Source organism: Labrus bergylta, chromosome 2, assembly GCF_963930695.1.
Source record: "Labrus bergylta chromosome 2, fLabBer1.1, whole genome shotgun sequence".
In the NCBI taxonomy this organism is placed as follows: Eukaryota; Metazoa; Chordata; class Actinopteri; order Labriformes; family Labridae; genus Labrus; species Labrus bergylta.
The window spans coordinates 32,887,040-32,909,574 of record NC_089196.1 but is presented as its reverse complement, the minus strand read 5'-3'; the positions used below and the strand labels follow the sequence as shown (position 1 = coordinate 32,909,574).

General features: G+C 40.6%; 2 protein-coding genes across 2 annotated transcripts in view; one reads left to right on the top strand and one right to left on the bottom strand.

Moving 5' to 3' along the window:
* LOC136181101 (NLR family CARD domain-containing protein 3-like) overlaps nt 1-22,535 on the top strand; it is a 785,212-nt gene that overhangs the window by 226,702 nt on the left and 535,975 nt on the right. The gene's annotated exons all lie outside the window — the stretch shown is intronic.
* LOC136181107 (NLR family CARD domain-containing protein 3-like) overlaps nt 1-22,535 on the bottom strand; it is a 432,016-nt gene that overhangs the window by 403,495 nt on the left and 5,986 nt on the right. The window contains exons 6-10 of the mRNA XM_065961462.1: nt 21,247-22,535; nt 20,967-21,140; nt 20,698-20,871; nt 19,858-20,025; nt 19,691-19,737 (exon numbers count right to left, since the gene is read on the bottom strand). The exon at nt 21,247-22,535 is cut by the window's right edge and continues 500 nt beyond it. Of these exons, the coding sequence (XP_065817534.1) occupies nt 19,691-19,737; nt 19,858-20,025; nt 20,698-20,871; nt 20,967-21,140; nt 21,247-22,535 (1,852 nt within the window). The remainder of the gene's footprint in view (nt 1-19,690; nt 19,738-19,857; nt 20,026-20,697; nt 20,872-20,966; nt 21,141-21,246) is intronic.

The window sequence follows — 22,535 nt, the reverse complement described above, 5'->3', positions numbered from 1 at the left end:
AGCCTATGAAAAGTGTTTGCACTTTAAAACTAAACTTCCACGAGTGAATATATATTCTTAATGTAGTGGGTTAACCTCCTAGGATTACTTTATCCTGCATGTTTCATGTATGACAAAAGTATAGTTTTTAACAACATTCACAAATTCACTTTGAATTACCTTATCAACGTATCTAAAAAATAAGTAAGTAGCTCTAATTATTAAGTAGTTAATGCATAGTTAAAAAAAAAAAAGTAAGACATCTTCTTTGCATAATCAATAATAGAATGAACACAGAGGGAAACTGTAAAAATGTAGTGTAGCCTGCTAGTGACAGCTCGGTGTCAGCAAGCAGCGAGTGAGGAAATACTGTAAATTAGAGAGGATTAAATAAAGAGGAGCAATTTATGCTTTTCAGCACGTGAAAAAAAAGTAATGCGTGAGAGCTTGCACGAGTATCACAGACACAGTCACAGTCAATGCGTGATTTAGCAGCTCTGGGCTAACAGCTCTCGGTTGTGATAAATTTTGTGTTTTTTAATGGAGCGTGGTCGTCAGTTCACGAAACTCAAATCTGTCATGATCGGCTGTGCTGAAAAATTACGGTTCAAGACACTGTCGTTGCATTGCCAATTTCTCTCCTCACATTTTTCAACACATGTTATCATACCTTTACCTGCTGAATGAGAAAACTATGACCATGTTGTTTACATCCCTCCCCGCGCGAGCGATTCCTCTTTCCTCTTCAGTAACTTTCAAAATAAAGTTTGTGGTTTTCTCAGTGTAACTACTCGTGATATCTTTCTGATATCGTTGCGTAATACCATCACACTATAGCCTAACATAACATGCATAATTTACTGTGTCTCTGTCTCTCTGTATTACTTTGCTTGCTAATTTCGTTTTGTAACGTAGCATACACCCACAAGTCATAAACATTACAGTATAAAATAACTCTCCTTACCTTTGTCAACCAAATTAAATTGATGAGTTAAATGGAGGGAAAGGGGCACCAGTCATCCGCACTTTCTTTATGTCTTGTGACCAGATGAGAGCCTGCTGAATTCAAAAGAAGAAAAAAGGCGCAAAATAACAGGAAGTGCTTGTCAATTAAAAACTGACTAATTCTATTGAGTTGGATTCACTCTTGATTTAGAATTACATAAACATAAAGATTATATTTAATGTAACCAAAATAAGCAGATACTATCGCAAACATTTTTGTATGAAAGTTACTTAAACAATTGCCACAAAATCAAGGACGCATTTATATTTAATACATTTGATCAGATATATTAAGTAAAATGTACATGACTACAGAATCATTTATTACAGCGTAACGCAGCAGAAAAATATAAATACATTTGAGGAGGGCACAAGGGTTACGTCTTTGAGAAGGTGTGTCTTTCATGAAAAACCCATTTTACGATATAGAAGTGTTTTTTTAATTTCGAGATTAAACTCGTAAATTTACGTTAATAAAATCGTAAATTTACGAGATTAAAGTTGTAAATTTACGAGAATAAAACAAAAAACGTTTTTTTTAACGTGTTTAAGATTCAAACAAATATCTGAAAATTGACAGCAAGAAAACAAGGGCTGAAATATTGATAAAATAAAAACACATTTGGTACCACTTTTAGTTTACAAGTTTTATTTTAAGTCAGAGATGATGCTTTGTGGTGTATCCAGGAATTAAACGGTATTGGAATATATCTTTGCTGCCTCGTATCCGTTTATCAATGTTTTTCATTTTTGGCTGTAATCATTCTAATGTAACTGACTTTGTCAGGGAAGTGTACAGAGTTTGGAGTTCTTCATGCTTATCGCCGCCACAGTGGCGAGCAGTATCCTGCCTCGTGACGAGCTTCTTCAACAGCATATGGAGCTCAGCGTAAGTTCAGACAGGAAGACTGGTTATATTCTTTCACTCATTCATTCATCCTTTCACTTTAACCTAAACCACTCCCCCTACTACGTCCTCTGTCTCCCTTCTCTGGTGATCAGCTGTTATGGGCGTTTTCTTCAAGTGATCAATCCGATGCTAACCAGATATCTAGGATTTCTGCGAACTGCTTAATGCCCCTCAACCTGTACCAGCAACTCTACGTCTAACAGCATCACAGTTTTAATAAGAGTGGCAAGTGAAAACTGTAGGTGACGGTTCTATCAAGTCAAATCACTATGCTGTAGATAGGATCAGAAACCGATGATCAATCAAAGTACAGTTTCATTTAGGAGCTACGATTTAAATTCCAGCAGTTGTTGCAACAGTTACATAAAGTTTCAATGCTAAGCCGATCATCCTATTTTCTCAGGGATGTAGACATCCCTAGGTTTTGGGGGGGGGAACTTCACTTCCAGATAGTCAGGGCAGACTACAATCTAAGCATTTAATGCAAAGCGGATATTTGAAACATGACCAGATAAGTCTTCCGTAAAATGTAATTCTGCCGTCAGTGAATTCCTTCACGGTTACCGTATGGCCTGCTTATTGTACCCCGGCATTCATTCCAGGTAAATAACACCCAGTGATGAACTCAGCTTCGGTCATGAGTCGGTATAAGACCAATTCATTTATATGCTTTTAAACATCATCCAACTTGATCATACATACGGGCAAGTGTCAAGGTTGAGACTTACAGTTTAATGCAGCTTGTACTACATCATTGCTTCATCTCCAATGTGGTTACATTAATGTGCACGATCATCGTGTATGGCTATAAGATTTTGAAGCAATTGCTTTCACACATGTCCCATGGTAAGTGCTTTGGAAAATAATTTTCTGTCCTATGCTGTCTTGATCAGGAAATCCTTGTCAGCGGGCACGCATCAGTTGATTTATCCACAAAGGTCAATCAGAGCCATGTCATGCTGGCCACATGCCGGGTCAAACGGCCCCCAGACAGGCCAAGACACATGACCACAACTTAAGTCATGACGGGCACTCGTCAGGTCACGGATCCTAGACAAGCCGAGGCATATGACATCATTCAGGGCATTCATTTAGTATAGGCGCTGCACAACGGCAGTGGGTCAAGGCATCACGTCCTCTTCTCTCAACAACTCGGGCGATGGTCTACCCTGCCTCAAGTCCTTTATTTTCCAGATATCAGTACGAGTTTGGGAAACCAAAGATCCCTTAAACCCTAACTACTGGTAAGAAATTCATATAACTGGTGGTGGTGAGTATTATGGTCATTCTAATAGGTGACTGGTCCCTTAAACCCTAACTGCAGATAGTGTCCATGTTTGATGACCAGTCCAGCCTGTCGTCCAACTGCAGCCCCAGGTACCCGTAGGTCTTGACCACCTCCACGTTGACCCCCCCGATGGAAACAGGTTGTAGATGTGGCTTGTTCCTTTGGAAGTCCACCACCATCTCCTTGGTCTTGGAGGTGTTCAGCTGCCGATGGTTCGACCTGCACCACGTCACAAAGTCCCCTACCAGGCTCCTGTACTCCTCCTCCTGTCCATCCCTGACACAACCAACCATCACAGTGTCATCTGAGTATTTCTGCATGTGGCAGAGCTCGGAGTTATACTGGAAGTCAGAGGTATACAGGGTGAACAAGACAGGAGAGAGCACGGTCCCCTGTGGTGCTCCGATGCTGCTGACCACAGTGTCAGATGTGCAGTGTATTAAGATTGCTGTACTGTCATATTCTGCAAAGCACTTTGTGCATCTGTCTTGAAAAGTGCCCTACAATTAAAGTATTATTATTATATTATTATAGATATCTCAGGATTCATTTCCATTCCCGCTTAGAACAAAATGACTTTGAGTGTATCTGAGATTAAAGGGGGTGCAGCTACAGTGATCGGCAACAGCAAAGGAAAAGTAGTGTAGGTGTTATGAGTCCATCATGTGGTCCCAGCTGAACAGACAGGTCATGAGCACCTGTCATGACCATCCCATCATGGATGTAGTGAACACGATCTGAGTCACTGTTGTCATTTGTAAGTTTTGATTACTTTTTATGTTATTAATGTTTTGACTCATTATTTTTCTCCTTCCATTCAATTGAGGGTGCAGACGTTTAAAATGAGGGTGCAAAAGTTTGCATTGCACCCTTATTTTAAATGTATGAACCGGGCCTGCTCATATCGTATCATACCATGTCATGGCGTGGATTTTAAGGACATTTGGAGCGGTCTCTAATTATTTTCAATAAAACAGTAGGGAACACATGTTGTATTTAGCATCACTAAAAAGTCTCAAAGAAGAAACAAGTGAAACAATAAACTGGTCGGCCATTTTTGAACAATGAGAAAACAGGCAAGTCATGTTTTTATGTCTCTTTACATTTTTATTTTCCACTTCCCCCCTCCTTCATCAAAGTATTAACACATACACATTTAATCATTCTGTTTACTGAACACTCCTAAACACAACCACTAGAGGGCAGCTCGATCTCTTCAATAACATCAGCAGCTCTTTCTGTTTGCATGCAGTCTGATGTATGCAGAGTATGTTTGTGTTGTTGAGCATATGCACAGGCACAAAGTATTTACTCTGAACTCTGTGGCACTGATCATATCTTTACTGTTCATTATGAGTCCAGGATCTGACTTTAATTACACCCAGTGAATAATGTATCTCTTTAAAAACCAAGAAAACCACAAAGTAATCTTTAAAAGTTTGATTCAGCCCCCTGGAGAAATAGAAGTTCATGATGTGTTTGTGCCACACATCTGCTGCTGCCAGACTGAGGGTGTGTTTGTGTGTGTGTGTGTGTGTGTGTGTGTGTGTGTGTGTGTGTGTGTGTGTGTGTGTGTGTGTGTGTGTGTGTGTGTGTGTGTGTGTGTGTGTGTGTGTGTGTGTGTGTGTCTGGCAGAGAGTGTGGGGGCATCCTGGTCATGGACATTAGTGTGTGTGTCTCCTGAAGATACTGAGACATCAGCGATCATCACAAAGCCTCGACCTGATCTCACCTTTAGCATAGAGACAAACTTCGGTCAGGAGTTCAACCTGCCTCTCAGCAGTGTGATGTAACTTTAAGGCGTTAAATGTAAATCCCTCTAATCATTTTTCTTTGTGCGTATTCGCTGTGAAGATTGTACTCAAAAATAAAATGATGGATAAGGAAAGAGATGTCAGTGCATGAAAAGCGGTTTGACGGATGAAATACGATCAGAACATGATGATGATTAGAAGCAGCTTGAAACTAAACTAATCTGTTACTGATGCTCTAAGTTGTCATGAAATGTAAAGCATAGATTTTTAAAAAGTCTTTTGAAGAGCAGAGAAAAAGAAACAGAAAGGTCCTCTGGAGTTGCCTCACATAAAGAAAGTGTCAAATTAAGAAAAAGAGACAAAACACAGAGTTTTTACAGTCTTACATTTCTGTTCCAGCTGTGAAATGTGTCCTCTAAACCAAACACAGCCTCAGCCATAAAAACAGAACTTGTAATAACAAAGAACAATATTCAGATCATTCAAAAACGATGCAATTATTTCAACTGAAGATCAACTTTTGACCAAGACAGCAGCGTGTGCACAAAGCAAGGCCACCGTCCATATTTGATGAACCATAAAACTTCAAATAAAAGCCCATCCCAATTTAAGGTCTTGTTCCCGTTACTAGCCTTGTGTTGCTGCACATTTTGACAGATGAAGGCAGGTCTCAGTTAGAGATATGCAGGGTGGAGAGACACACAGTACACTTAAATATTCTTTCTGGCTGTACAAATTGTTAGAAAGTGGAATTGGAGGAAAAACCTACGACGTCATAAAATCAAAAAAACGTTTAAAAAATGTGAAAATGTATAGATAGTTTACTTGCGAGTAGCAGAAAGCGTAAAAAAGTTACATTTAGAGTTTTTTGTACTTAACTTCTTCCACTTTATACTTCTAATACATCCCTACACTTTTTGGGGGGGGGTTGGAGGGAGGGGGGGGGGGTTCTGGTAGTTCTTATTACACTTCCAAGCTGATTAAAAACTGTCTGATTATTTGATGGGCTGAAAAGTTTTTTTACATATTAGGTCAGAGAGTAATGTAGTTTAATTTCACTTCTCCTTTCATGTATTTATTGTTAATGCTGCTCCGCTGCCCCCCAGTGGCTCTATGAGGACGTGACCAAACTATAGAAATACTGTATTTGCTAAGTTATTCAATGACAGAAAAATAGAACAGGTTCAAAAGTATTGTTTTATTACACAAAATGTTAAACACGGTAGAATTATGATTAAAAAATGCTTATAAAAATCAACATTGATATGAAATATCAACTTTAAATCTGCTAAAAATAGAAAAAACATTTTTATATATTATTGAATAAAACAGGAAGATGAGATGAGAAATATTTCTGTCTTGAAATTTTCAAGAAAATTGTAATTTCTCACAAATATTTATGTGTGCATACATTTAATTCAGCATTTTCTGACCAGTTTTGCAGGTTTCACTGTAACTTGTGTAACAGGGTTAATAACAGCATAGTGGCAAATGTTTGACAAGTGCTCGTCTGTGTGTTTTAAGATGTTGTTCCTCTTAAAATGAGGCGTGAGCAGTCTTGTTTAACGGAGCGGAGAGTCTGCATGTGGTCATTCAGCCCCGTTCTGCACCTTACGGCAGTTACAGATCATGAGAAGGTAAAACAAGTCACAACATTTAAATTATTCAGAATGAAATAAGAGCTCTGGTCCTCTAATTAAATAAAGATTATGTTTAAAAAAATACACATTTTTAATAAAAAGGCACATTAAGAGGCATGTTACATACAGTACAAGCTTCCTTTGTAGAAAAATGACTTTTTAAGCCCTGATCAACTATTAACATATGTTTGAATTTGGATAAGTGATAATAACACACTGTCAGAGAGAAGTATAGCTTGTTGTTGTTTGCATCATTTTAAGTCATGTTTAAATCTTTAAAGGAGGCATGTGTGACATTTTAAATAAATAAAGCAGAAATCAAGTCTAACCTCTGAAAATGTGTCTCTGAGTCATGACTGTCTACAATGAGTGAGAAGCTCGAGTCCCGCCTGCTGTACTGTTGTCTGAGTCATGGACAGGACGGCCTTGTGTATAAAAGCTGTTTTAGTCCAGGACTAGAGAAAAGAAGAATAACAGACTCACTGATTATTTGGATGTCACGTAAGTCTTTAGATCTCGCTCATTCTGTGTCAATTTATGTGCAATATGAAGCTACAAGCTAACCACAGGGTGCTAACATTAGCATGCTAACACAACAATGCAGCACACAGGTGATTTCAGCTCCAGCAAAGGACAATTTTGTCCGCTGCTTGCGCTTAATGGTGTTTAATTATTGTGCGTTCTAATTCATAACTCCTTTGTGTGAACGTGAGTGGAGAGGAGTTGGAGGTGTGTCTCTGGAGGAGAGCGGAGGCTTCAGAATAGAGGAGGTGTGGCCAAACAGAAGTTTGTTTTGGTTTCATGCTGGAGCTCAAGGGCGACATCTACTGGATCAAAAAGTTGCACATTCTTCCTTTCAGGGTTTAATTCTAAATTATTTTCAGCAAAGACTGTATTTTTTTTTATAATTCATATTTTTATTTCTTTTTCAAAACAAAACACTCGTCCACCACTTATACAACATAAATCTACAAACTCATCACATAACACAATGTACACTACAACATACAATAATAGACAATAGACAATAAGGTGGTTGTTCATTTACAGAAAATTCAATCATATAACCTACTTTCCAAGTATTGTCTTATAAAGTTCCAGGATCCTTCATCTCCACGGTCAAACTGAGAGAGACAATAAATCCATGAAGTCTTTTAACCAATTGTCAATGTTAAAGCAATTTGGTTTAATTACTTTCCAATTCATCATAATAATACGCTTCACTGACAGAAAGGCTAGTGTGATGATTCGTTGTGTGAGCGTTGATTGTATGTTTCTTACTCTAATGCCAAGAAGGCAGACTAGAGGACAGGGGGGTATTTTTACTTTCACAATAAAAGTCAATCTTGAGATAACCTCATTCCAAAAACAGTGCCACAAGTGGATCAGTGTTCCTGCCTCACCACAGCCATGCCAGCACATATGTGAGAGGGAATTATCTTTAATCTGGTTGGTGTGATGTAAGTCCTATGTAAAATTTTAATTTGAATAATTTTATATCTTACACATTTAGATAAGGCTGTTGTGTTTGGTCAGGGACATGCTCAAGTCTCTCTCCCATTGGTGTTTGATGGAGGAGAAGCTGTCCAAGGAGGCAGCACAGACTGAATGAAAAGATGAGCAACACGACAGCTTCCCAAAAGTGAAGCCAAATTATTTGGAGGTCCCCCTACTGACTGCTGGCAGTGTGGGTCGAAAGCTCCGCCTCCTCCATGTGAACAGATGGGACAAACTATTAAACCAAAATACGTCAAACATGGTTTCTGTCTTTAAAGTTTGTTCTTATCGTGCTCATTTATGTCCAAGTGTTCACTTTTCTGAGAGGTTTAGTTTTATGTATTTTTTCATGATGATATGAAAAAGGGTATCGCGCCATATTGACAAATGAGGCTCCTGCAGCACTGAGTGCAACGGATCATCAGAGTAGAGGAGTAACAGTGTGAGGAAATGTAACAAAAACTAACACCAGAGACCTTGAACTTCCCATAACCCTGAGTGTCTGTTTCAAACTGACACTAGAATCTGTTCTGCTGTGGGACCGAACCCACCTGCAGGCCTTTACCCCCGATCCCCACATACTCCGTGCACGCCATTGTTTTGCCCTGCCCCACTGGATCTGTTTCTGGAACGTGAGCGCAGCGGAGAGCGGCCATGAGGAGTACACAGGAGAACTACAAGATCACGTGAGACAATGCAAACAACAAATTGATTTGTCTTTTGACGTAATGTTGATAAAGTGATGAAAAATACAATCGTGAGTCCGTCAATTGTGTTTTATTTTGAAATTGATCCTATGACGTTTCCTTGTCCTACTTCCTGTCCGGGTTGTCATATACGCCTGCAGCGTACTCCATCAAAAATAGACTCTAGACAGTAAAATCAGCAGTGTTGATACAACACTTAAAGAGTCAATTTTAACACTGAGTCAGAGAACATATGGTCCCTATTTACAGAGTGTTAAAGTAACACTCAACGTAGTGTTGAACTTTCAGAGTCAATTCAACTCTCGTAAGAGTTAATATTCTACACTGAGAAGTGTTAATCAAGTTTTACACTACGAGGGAAATAACACCCCTAGTGTAACTTACATTTGACACTGAAGGAATTAAGTGTTAATCATAATTTACTCTTCTAAATCAACTCCTTGAGTGTTAAAACTACATCACACTCAGTGTTGATTAAGAAATTACTCTCAATACATCATTTTTAAATGACTCCTGCCAGTGTAAAAATATAACTGCTTTTTTACTCCCTTTAAGTGTAATTCTTAAATACAATTCAATTGCATATCTTTCCATGCCCAAGTAAGACTTAAACAACTTAAAGTGGGAACAACAACACACAATTATATCAATTTCTAATAGAAATTTATTAAACACAAACATTAAATCCCAAGGTTTAATCAATTTTAAATAAGTGTCAATTTTCTTTTTCCATGTGCAATAGCATTCTGACAATGCGTTACATCACAACATGTAAACATTTTTAACAAAAAAACAAGAAGGTATTTACAGACAACACAGGGAGGATGCAAGACAGCAGGATTACCTCAGCCAGTCAACAGATAACTGTTTATTTCCTGAATGGTGACTATCAATACAATGACTGACTTTTTATTAAGTATTTCAGTTGGAGTTTAGAAAGAAAACTTCACAACAGCCAGATTTTTTGGCTCTCTTACTGGAGTCATCCTGCTACTTTAAATATCCTCCAGAGAAAATGTCTGCAATGTAAACAGAAATACAAAAAAACGCTGTCAACATTGCTTTGACACTAAACACACTGGTCAAAGCTGCATTAATGACAATATGGAACTACAAAAAGGGAGGAATCTGTTGGTCCATATGACATCTGCACATCCACTGGTTTGATGTAGAAAAACTCTTGAACGTCAAACACCTTAAGCGCCTGGACTGGCTTTAACAAGATTTTAAATGCATGGTAATGTTGTTGTGAAGCATGTGACTGTAATTGGTACCAAATACGTAGTGTACCTTGAAGAGTTCATCAAAAGCTCCAAGAGAACTGGTTGACTTGCATGTTATGACCTGTTTGTCCAGGACGATGAAAAACTCATGGATGGTGCTTCTCTTCATCCCGACGGCAAGTAGATAGGGCTGAGTGATGCTCTTGATGACGTCAACATTCCTGGAGGCTTGTTCCACTCTGAAGATAAAAAAATGTGTTTAGATTTAGATTAAATGCTTGAATTAGATTTAATAGGTTTAAATATCTTGTTAGGTCTTGATCGCTTAAGGTACAGTATATAAAAAGTGTTTCCAATTCTCTAAGATATGAGATAATTTAAGCTATGTTTTTGATGTTATCTACTTTTACACAAGAAACAATTTTATACATAAGATACAAACAAAAGAAAAATGGACAAGCAAAAATCAAAAAAACTTTGTCATAATCAAAGCTACAATACAAACCTTCTTGAAGACGACGAGATGCTTCTCAGCTTGAGATGCAGACACCTTGCCTGGTCTTTTACGGCCTTGGGCTGAAGGTGGAATCAAGTGGAGGAGGAGGAGGATAATGGAGGAAAGATCACTGTCCCATCCTGTTAACAGAAACAAATTAGCTTAATTTTATATGTTTCTATAAGCTACAATTCAAAAACATTGCTTTAAAGCTACAGCTGAACAATTAAATAAATCTACCAGAGGCAAGGGTGTCATCCATTTCTTCTTCATCTGATGCAGCTTCTGCACAATAGATCAGCTCTGCAAGGTCGCTTGAGGAAGGAAGAGACTTACTCTGCTGTCATTGCAGCTTCAACTACCTGTAAAAGGAACAGACAATAGTCATTTAGAATAAAATAATCTTGGACAACTGACAGTAAACACACCTAATAAAATTAACAATCAAAAAAAGGGCGAACCCTAAAGGCACCTAACATGTGTGACTTCAGACCCCCCTTTTGTCTAAATTGTTTTCCACACTGAGAGCAGCTGAAGGGTTTTTCTCCCGTATGCAGAATCATGTGTATAGTCAGATCTCATTGTCGGTAAAATGTTTGACCACACTCAGAGCATCTAAAGGATTTCTCTCTGTGAATTGCCATGTGATATGTCAGACTAGCCTTAAGGGTAAATATTTTCTCACATTGAGAGCAGCTGAAGGGTTTTTCTCCAGTGTGAATCATCATGTGTCTGGTCAAATTTCCTTTCGCGTTAAATATTTTACCGCACTCCGAGAACCTATGTGGTCTCTTACCAGTCTGTAGTTTCTTATTTTTGAAGTTTAATTCTGAAAGATCTTCTCTTGTCTCTTGTCTCATGACTGTCATCAGTCTTGACCTCAGTCACTGGTTGTAAACGTCTCTCTGGATCTGAGTCTCTCTCTGGTTCTGCTCCTCCACAGTCCTCTCCATCAACTCCTGTTTCCATCTGTTCAGTTTGTCTCTGATGAAGCTGTGAGGACTGAGGTTTCTCTTCACCATCTTCACTCTTCACAGAGACAGGAGTGAAGGGGAACTTGGTGGTATCAGCCTCCTCCAGTTCTTGAAGCTGTTCTTCACACACACACACACACACACACACACACACACACACACACACACACGAGAAAATTAAGAGGAGGACCCAGATGCAGAATTAACAAAAAAATATTTAATTAAATAAAAACTCACTTTAGAAATCCAATCCAGAGAAAACAAGGAGCCACGAGTAAACTGACATACTACAAAAGACACAGACAAATGACATACAATGAACTGACACAGAAGGGAAGAAACACAGAGACTAAAGAGACACAGGGGTAATCAAACACAGGTGAGACTAATGACACAGGTGAAGACAATCAGGGTAATCACACTGGAGGGAAACACACAGAGGAAGGAATGAACACAAGACAAGAAACACTGAGGACAACTAGAGTTGTTCAAGAATGAACAAAACAAAGTAGAACATAAAGAAACACTAAACTCTGAAAAACAAAATTAAAAAAGACCAAATCATGACACCTAGACTTTTGAATAATACCAATAAAGTAATATTTGATCGTTTTGATCAGGACTGAAGTTGATCAAAAGATTTAACCCAAAAAAGCAGAAAAAAAATTAATCTGTACTATTTTTATAGCAGATTTAAGAAGTGGACATTTTTGTCCTTAATGACTTAAGAGGGTAGTAAATTAAACTGATGCCTGAGGGTTTAAAGTGTGTCTTATACAGCAGATTTGATGGTAATAACAGCTTATTTCAAGGACCTTCATATAAAGTGTTACCCAAGAAGAACTTAGACTGAGGTTCTGTCTGTGATTAAACAGATGTCATGAAACACTTTAACCAGAGCTGTGTCAGTGCTGCGGTTTGGTCCAAAACCTGACTGGAAGACATCCAAACAGTTGTTCAATATCAAGAAGTTATTTAACTTCTGAAACACAGCTTTGTCTATCATTTGACCTAACAGAGGAAGATTTGATATAGGCCTGTAATTATTCATTATTGTCTAGATTGTTCTTTTCTAGTAGTGGCTTGATGACTGCTGTTTTCAGGGCCTGTGGGAAGACACCTGAGAGACAAGTTTACCATTTGTAACAGATCTGGAGCCATGACTCCTCCTCCTGCTGCCAATATCAAGACAGCAGGAGGAGGACTTTAATTGTTTCATTGTCACTTGTTTTTTATTGGTGAGATCAGAACAATACAGACATTAAAGAAGGGGGTCCATTGTTTTTCTGTAATGTAGAACATTTAACTCCCATTACCACCCCCACCCCCCATTATCACAGACCCCAACCATGAAACAGACCAGCTGGACAGAGTGAACAGAGTCAGCTGATCTTCAGTCAGCAGTGTTTCTCAGACTGACAGACGACACAGAGACACTGAAGAACCACGAGACCAGGACCCAAACCCAGGATAGAGAGGTTCAGTGAATGTGGTGTTGAAGGTGTGGAGGTGGATCAGTGTGTCAGAGGAGACTCTGTAGAAGGACAGAGAGCCAGCAGGACAGTCCACATACACTGCTACTCTGTTAGAGACAGAGGAGGAGGAGGAGGAGGAGGAGGAGGAGGAGGAGGAGATCTCTGTTCTTATGTTATTGTGACTGACAGAGTAACCTTCATCAGAGCAGAACAGACTCCAGGACTGATCATTAAATCCAAACAAACATTCATTTCTGCCTCCTCTCCTTCTGATTCCTCTGTAACTCACTGATACATAAACATTTCCTCTCCACTCGACCTCCCAGTAACAGCGACCAGTCAGACCAGTCCTACACAGCAGCTGAGGACACCAGTTATGAAATCTGTCTGGATGATCAGGATATGACTGAAGCTCCTCCCCCCATGTCACCTTCCTGTTGTTGTCAGACAGTTTCAGTTTTCTGCTCACTGTGTTTGTGTCCAGTTCCAGCTCACAGGCGTCTGATGGAGAGAACGAGACACAACACAGCTGCAGGTTATCATCTGTTCATTCATCAACAACTTTACTGACACTTACTGATAGGGGTGTAAAGGTACACGTACTCGGACCGGACCGTTTCAGTACAGGACTGATCCGAGTACGTGCGGAACAAAAGTGATTTAATCTGTGTTCCCACACGGACCACAAAGCAGAAGCACACCTCAGGGTGGAGGAAGGCTGTGGCTGCTGGTATGGGACACAGCTTTTAGTTAATAACTTGTAAAAAAGTTCAAACATAAACTGTGCAAACTGTGCAGATTAGTAGTTCCTCGAGTCCTGTTGGTCTGGACAGTTGCATATAACCGGGATGGAGTTCTTTTTACAGACTTACTCTTAAGTTTTGTTTTCATTTTCAGCGATGATCCCGCTCAAACTAAGAGCAAAAGGGGAGGGGGAGACGCGTCTGTGTGGGAGAATAACCTGCAGCAGAGACGTGCTGTCAGGGGAGGCAGGTGAGGCTCGTCATCATCAAAAGTAAAAAAACAAATAATCATTAAATCAAATAAATATTAATATTTTTCTACTGATCTGTGTTATAAATGTTATTTCTGTACGATTCCAAAAATGTTTAATAATTTTCATGATCAAAATCTCTGAATTTACATATTTCCAGCCGGCTCCGATGCGAGGTGAGGCAGCGACGAGTTGGGCCTCATCCCAGATTGCGCAATCCCTCACAAACTGGGTCGAGCGTATGCTTTTTGCTTTTTTACTGTTTGTCACCAATGTAATGTTTGTAGACACTTCTATTATCCGTCCTCACTTTCCATAGAATAAGTAATGTATTTCACATGTTTTTAACATATTTAGTCTAATTTGACATAAAACCGCACTGAAAAAGCATGAGGTGAGGCAGCTGCTTCACCTGAAGGGGGCGTGCGTCAGGTTGCGTGAGGCTCATAAGACCAAGAGTTTATGCTTGGTTTGATGGTTGCTCCTCTTCTATGCAGATTTTTTATATAAAAAAGATTTTATATCTAAGCTTAAAGATTTCTCAATTTTTCAATCAAAACGTGAAGTGATAAATAATGAAGACTTTTAAAACTAAAAGAAGGTAAGGAGGACTTTTACAACAAAGTCATAGATATTTTAATCCAGAAGGATAGGTGAAAGGACTTTGTTTACAAATAAAGGTAAGACCATGAATACACCGCAGTATATGCCTACTTTTATTTTTATTGACTGAGTATGAATTGTGGAATTGCAATGGAAAAAACATTTCTGAGGCGCTATAAATGTAACGTTCTTCCTTTGCCAAATATGCACCTTCCCTCTATGTGTGTGTAAATAATGCTGATATGAGATATGAAACACAACCAGTAGTCAATGTGCAAGCTGCCAATTGAATGGTGAATTTAAGCTACTCTGTAAATGGGTTCATATATTTGTAAATCTGACTCTGAAAAAGTCAGTGCCTCACCAGCCACGAACCTCGCCGCACGTCACTGACCTGCAGCATGATAGGATGAACACCTCCCTCCCCATTCCCACAATAATGGACAAAGAGACGTTGACAAGACGAGAGTAGTGTGCCGTTGTTGTTCAGAGGACATCGGGTACGTCACAGGCAACACGTCCAACTTATTAAAGCACTTGAAAAGGCACCACGCGAACGTAAACATGACTGCAACTAGGAAAAAACAGACAGCCTTTTGCTAATAATTCTAAACGGGCCAAAGCCATAAAAAATGCCATTGAAGTTCTTATATCAACAGAGGGAAATATTAATAGTTCTGAAACTACACTGTCCCAGATGTGATTAGGTTTATTATGTGCTCAAAGGGCATTCAAAAAAGTGTTGCCTTCATAAACTAAAAGGTGTCAGTGTAATTTAAAATAAATATTTTTATATATAGGCTAAATTAATGACTTCATTTAATTCTGAAATACTTTATTTCATTCATATCTTTTATTTATTGGAGACTCTTTTGGTTGAAGGAAGCAGCATAAGTTTATTTTATGTTTTTTTTGCAATGTTTAATTTAAAATGTTATTAAAAAGTAACCTGAGCAGGTGTACAAGTCTGAACTGTCGATGCTGCACTTAGCCCAATGTGTAAAAGGGAAATTATAAATGTTCCTGATAAAGAAAAAAAAGCGTTGCATCAGGTCCCTTTACTGTAGTGAAAATGTACCAAACCAAAGCTTCAAAACTGAGAACTGTAGCGAACTGAAATGTTTGTGTACCGTTACACCCCTACTTACTGAGAGCCAATCAAACTTACAGTTCATATTCAGCACTGAATGATGTTTGACAGCACTGAAATGTAATAATCCACTTCTAATCAAGTTCAAATGGAGTTACCATGGCAGCCAGGAAGAATGGAGATCCAAATCAACAAACACATGCAGTGAATAAAGTCTGACTAATCAAAGTGCAGCACAAAGAATCTATGAACCATCTGCTGTCTCCAACTGTTCTGTCCTCAGAGGTCACATTCAGCACAAACAGGAGCCTCATTTCCACTTTCACTGTCACACACAATGTGATGGCAGCAGGAGTGTGCCACGTCCCTTTGTCCTGTCTAACTACTTTTAAACTGTGTTTCTGAAGTCATGGAGACCATTTCTTTTCCATCAATCTAGGCTCTACAACATACATGTTTTTGTTTTAATTGAAATTTAACTGGACTGGATGAACAGATCGAAATCTGAAGAAACAGATGACAACTCAGTCCTTGTGAGTTTTTCTCTGCTTGTCTAAGGTGTAGGCCACGCCGTCCCGACCTCACCTGGCCACCTGGCGGCCTGCAGCTGACTTGTGTATTGTTGTTGGATGTTCCTGCTGGCCTGTACTATGGTGATCGTGGACTTTGCTGTGTGCCTTACTGTCTGCACAGCCAGAAGACAAGGAGGAGAGCTAGCTTATGTCTCTAAAGATATTCTGTTTCTATTTCATCACTGAATTCACGTCTGGATGTTTTTGAGGAGAGAACTTGATGTTGGAGACTCTGCATATTTACATGTTTATGAAAATGAACGTCAAATCAAAAATGATTTCTGCTGTTTTTAAAGTTGATGAGCTCCACGAGCTCGACTACGAGCAGCCGGCCAGCAGCCAACATCAAAATGTGAAATGTCACAAAAACTGCATGTTGTAAAATATACATTTCTGTTGGATGTGATGAATGGTGATTTTCTATTCACTGGATTATCACTTTTATTTCAGTTTACATTTTTTATTTCATATTTAAACTCTCATGAGTTTCCATCACCCTCACTTTTATCATCACTTTGTGTTACTTCCAGCCCTCATCCTGTTGTAGTTTGAAAGGTTTAATCATAACAGAAACACAATCTGGACAGCAGCAGGCACAAACCAATAGTTATCTAACCTCTGAATTTAGCCAAGTCATAAGATCATGTTCTGATACACAAGACACACACACACACACACACACACACACACACACACACACACACACACACACACACACACACACACACACACACACACACACACACACACACACACACACACACACACACACACACACACACTCTTTCCTGTTAAGAGACCAGTTGTCTGTCCAGGAAACTTCTAGGAAATGGTCTTCATATAGCACACATGTTGTAATTGCTCAGTGTGTTGATTGCCCATAAAAGGATGATTGGGATGTTTTAAAAGTTCCGGTTGAGCGAGGACGCTGGCGTGTATGTCGCCGCTTCACGATCCGTGACAAAAATGGTGTTTCTTTTGTGCTATCTATGCTTCTCCCTCCTACTTATCCTCTACTAACAGTCTGCAAACAGATCGACTTTGCTGCTGCTTTCAGTTTGTGTAAACTGACAGCTACTCACCATCTATGACGATCAGCTGTTAGCGCTAGCCGCCGATCAGCTTTTAGCTTCTCACACAGCTATCAGGATATCCTCACCAGTCTGTGATCACTGGACCCTCGCCTGCCTTATTGGTGGACCGTCCTTCTTCGTCGGCCACGTCGGCTCCCTACCTGGCTTGGACCTGTCGCCCTGCGCCACCTGTTGGCTACCGCTGGCTGCCGCTTCCCCCCTACTCTGGCTCGGCTGCTGGCGGCGAAGAGGCCTGCCTGACAACCAGACTGCCGGCTGCTGCCGGCTGCTGCTCTCCTGCTCAGATTGTGTCCAGACGGGTCCCCCGTCTGCCCCAAAATTGGTCCTTTCCTTATCCTGGTTTGGCTCTCATTCCTGCGGTTTTCCTGAGCCCGGCTGGCGCCCGGTAGCTTGCGGCTTTCAGCCTGCGGCTAGCAGCTGCTCTCCCTGCTGCGGACATGGTACTACTAACATACTCCGCTCTGCAACTCCGGAATCTCGCCTGCCACTTCTCTCCGGACAACCTTGCTTCCATTAAATCTTTTGGACTCCTGCGCCGTCCTCACTACGTGCATAGGGCTGCCCGATGCAAGTTTGTTTACACTGACCATGCTATCCCCACTGTAGTGTCTGACCGGCACCATCATCACAACAAATCACACGTGCACACCAGAAACCTGATACCTGTTGTTGTGTGTGTTGACAGAACCACTCCTCTCTCCCCCTCTGCTTCAGAATACACCACCGCCTCATTTATGCTGCAGAATGCTCGCTCCCTTAACAACAAAGCAAACCTATTTCACTAAATATCAAACTTTACTGACAGATCCACGTCATCAGAATCATTCAAACCGATGGTTTTATTTAGGCTATAATCGCACATGTAGTGAGCCGTTTCCAATAAGTAACTTTCATTATGACAATATATAAACATAAAATAAAAATAAAAGTCTGCCACATACATATTGCATCAGCGCCGTCTCGCCTTCATTATCCCGGACGGACCTCAGAGGACCGGACTTATACACTAATGTAATCACTGATGTAGAGTTAAACATTAGACTAACACAAAGACCATAGAGCCTCCAGTTTTCATTAATATATTTCAATATCTTGCATTCATCATCAATTGTGATTTTTAGTTTTAATAAAGAGTGCACAGAGACATGGCGATGGCTTCACACATTTCACCTCCTCCATACTCAGCACATCTTCATCAGCTGCATGTATTTATTCTGTAAATAATTCAAGTGTGGACATTAAGTCGGGGCATCTCTGACACGATCATTAAGCCATATATTTGATCATAATTAGTCACAGTGCAGACGGAGATGCCCACGAAAATATGTGGCCAACAATTCAAAGTTTTTGTTGGTTGATCAAACCTTTGATTAATAATATGATAGAGTGAGGGAGAATGCTGACTGACGTGTCCTCTCTGCCACTATATGAAGAAATCAGTGTGGGTCCTGTAAACATGTAAACATTGCAGATATACTCGTGCGTAATGATGAACGGTGGATGTTTTGGCACATAGGACAGCGTGAATGCAGCAGCGACGTGGTGTCATTCTCTGAATTTTCTTCAGTTCGTGATCCTCCTGCTGCAGCAAACTACCGATATGTCCATTTTATCCTTCACTTCATTCACAAGTTCCTTTGTTTCTGGGTCAGAAAGTTTCGTTTCTTCGTCTAAACTTCAGTTTTCGTGATCCAACGCTGGAAACCTTTGATCTGCCCCCTCGTTTGGATGTATTTTCATTCACGAGCTGCTTTGCATTGACCGTTTATGGTTGAATGTGGGCGTGTAGAGGGCGGAACATGGGACTAATCTACGTGCGCACATTTCCAGGTGGATGGTGATTTATAAAGGGAACATTGCGTGCAGGTGTGCGTACGAACGGTTTTATAACTCTGAATCATTTTGTGCGCACGCCATTTCTGGGTTTTTGGCACAAGTACATTTTTAGTATGAATTTTACGCACTCTTTTATAAATGAGACCCCTGGTCATTTTTAAAAACCTCCTCAAACACCATCTGTTCACCAAAGCATTCAGCCTCATCTAACACTCCCCTCAGCTGATCACCCACTCCCTTTCTCCTTCATTTGTTTGTCTAGTGTTTCTATCCTTTCTCTTCTCTGTTTGTGTTTTTCTATTCCTCTCTTGTTGTCTCCCATTACGCCCACACACACACACACACACACACACACACACTTTGTAAAGCATCCTTGGGTTTCATGAAAGCCGCTATATAAATCTAAGTTATTGTTATTAACTTCTCCAAGAGAAATAATCAAATCCTCTGTTCACAAGCCATAGTCTCTGTCTGATTGTTCAAGAGCATTTACTCTTCTACACTCCAACATGTGCTGCTGTGTTCTGATGAAGAGAAATGAAAACACACTCACACATCCTCGGATCAGGATCCAGTCTGTGCAGTCCACTATGGTCCAACCTGGAGGAAGAAACCAGATCAGAATCTATTTCATACATCTTCATTTAAATCCAGCATCAGACAAGAAGCAGAGTCCATCATTCAGAAACAGTGAGACAGCTTCTGTGTGTCTGTCTGTACCTCAGTGTCTCCAGTCTGCAGTGTGGATCCTCCAGTCCAGCAGACAGCAGCTTCTCTCCTCGTTCTCCTGGATGATTGTAGCTCAGGTCCAGATGTCTCAGGGGGGAGGAGCTTAGAGCTGAGGCCAGAGACACACAACCTTCTTCTGTGATCAGACAGCCTAAAAAACTACACACAAACACACACACACACACACACACACCCACACACCCACACACACACACACACACACACACACACACACACACACACACACACACACACACACACACACGCACACTTACACACACACACACACACGCACACACACACACACACACACACACACACACACACACACACACACACATACACACACACAACATGCTTAACATCCATTGGTCCATTCTTCTCTGTTTTACCAGTAACATCCCGTCATAACCATGCAGCTGAACAGAATAGACTTCATAATCTGATACTAATCAATATTTACTCTGGTGACAAATCGTGAAGGTAAGACAGAGCGTGAGATAAACACACAGACTGCTTTGACATCAGCAGTGATGTAGAAACAGTTCTGAACTGTTTCATCTGAAATAAAGATTCTTTAGTTCTTTATGTTCCAAACATTATCCATGGTTTGTTTGTTGGTGGGGAAAGAACTTCATATTTAACTTTCTTTATTCCAGTCCAGCTTCCTCAGACTAAAAGACTGAGAGCTATAGAACGAGTTCAGAGCTTTACAGCTTTAATGTGGAAACATACAGTAAAACTTTAAACCATCACCAAGGCCCATTTAATAAATGATTCATCAAGAAAACGTGATCTTAGATGAATAATGTGGATCAGCAGCACACTAACCTGAGAGTGTCCAGTCTACAGAGTGGACTCTTTAGTCCAGTAGACAGCAGCTTCACTCCTGAATCATGCAGGTTGTTGTTGCTCAGGTCCAGCTCTCTCAGACTAGAGGACTGGGAGCTGAGGACTGAGGACAGAGCTTCACAGCTTCTCTCTGAGAGGTTACAGACACTCAGCCTAAAGAGGATATGTTTGGTAAGTTAATCAAAATATCAAATAAACTAAGTACATTTAAGCTTATTGGGTAAACTTTCACATGAATAAGTCCTTACCTGAGCGTTTCCAGTGAACAGTGGAGAGTCTTTAATCCACTACACAGCAGCTTCACTCCTGAATCCTGCAGGTTGTTGTTGCTCAGGTCCAGCTCTCTCAGACTAGAGGACTGGGAGCTGAGGACTGAGGACAGAGCTTCACAGCTTCTCTCTGAGAGGTTACAACCACTCAGCCTGAAGAGGATTCAGAAGAACACAAATGAAAGAATTTACAAATTATAGTTGTTATTTCTGAATGAAGAGAACTACATTTGAACTGGATAGTTATGTGAGCACGTACAGAGCTTTGTTTGAAGCTTTGATCACAGGCAGCAGCCTCAGAAGAGCCTCCTCTGAAGCAGAGTATTTCTTCAGGTCAAACACGTCCAGATCTTTTTCTGATGACAGTAAGATGAAGACCAGAGCTGACCACTGAGCAGGAGACAGTTTATCTGTAGAGAGACGTCCTGATCTCAGGGACTGTTGGATCTCCTCCACTAGAGAACGATCATTCAGTTCATTCAGACAGTGGAACAGATTGATGCTTTTCTCTGCAGACAGATCCTCACTGATCTTCTTCTTGATGTACTTGACTGTTTTCTGATTAGTCTTTGAGCCACTTCCTGTGTGTGTCAGCAGACCTCGTATGAGATTCTGATTGGTCTCTAGAGAAAGACCGAGGAGGAAGCGGAGGAACAAGTCCAGGTGTCCATTAGGACTCTGTAAGGCCTGGTCCACAGCACTCTGATGTAAAGGTGTTGGGTCAGGTTTTTCTCTGAATACTTTAGACCACCAGGATGTTGTTTGATCTTCTGACATCAGATTGACTCCAGAGTTGATGAAGGTCAGATGGACATGAAGAGCAGCCAGAAACTCCTGAACACTCAGATGGATGAAGCAGAACACCTTGTCCTGGTACAGTCCTCTCTCCTCTTTAAAGATCTGTGTGAACACTCCTGAGTACACTGAGGCTGCTCTGATATCGATGTCACACTCTGTCAGGTCTGAGTCATAGAAGATCAGGTTTCCTTTCTGCAGCTGCTCAAAAGCCAGTTTTCCCAGAGACTCAATCATCTTCCTGCTCTCTGGACTCTCAGCTCCTCCATCATACTTGATGTTCTTCAGTTTGGACTGAACCACCAGGAAGTGGATGTACATCTCAGTCAGGGTCTTGGGCAGCTCTCCTCCCTCTCTGGTCTTCAGCACATCCTCCAGAACTGTAGCAGTGATCCAGCAGAAGACTGGGATGTGGCACATGATGTGGAGGCTTCTGGATGTCTTGATGTTGGAGATGATTCTGTCGGCTTCCTCCTCATTTCTGAACCTCTTCCTGAAGTACTCCTCCTTCTGTGGGTCAGTGAACCCTCTGACCTCTGTCACCATGTCAACACACTCAGGAGGGATCTGATTGGCTGCTGCAGGTCGTGTGGTTATCCAGAGGTGAGCAGAGGGAAGCAGTTTCCCCCTGATGAGGTTTGTCAGCAGCACATCCACTGAGGTGGACTCTGTGACATCAGTCAGGGTCTCGTTGTTTTTAAAGTCCAGAGGAAGTCGACACTCATCCAGACCGTCAAAGATGAACACAACCTG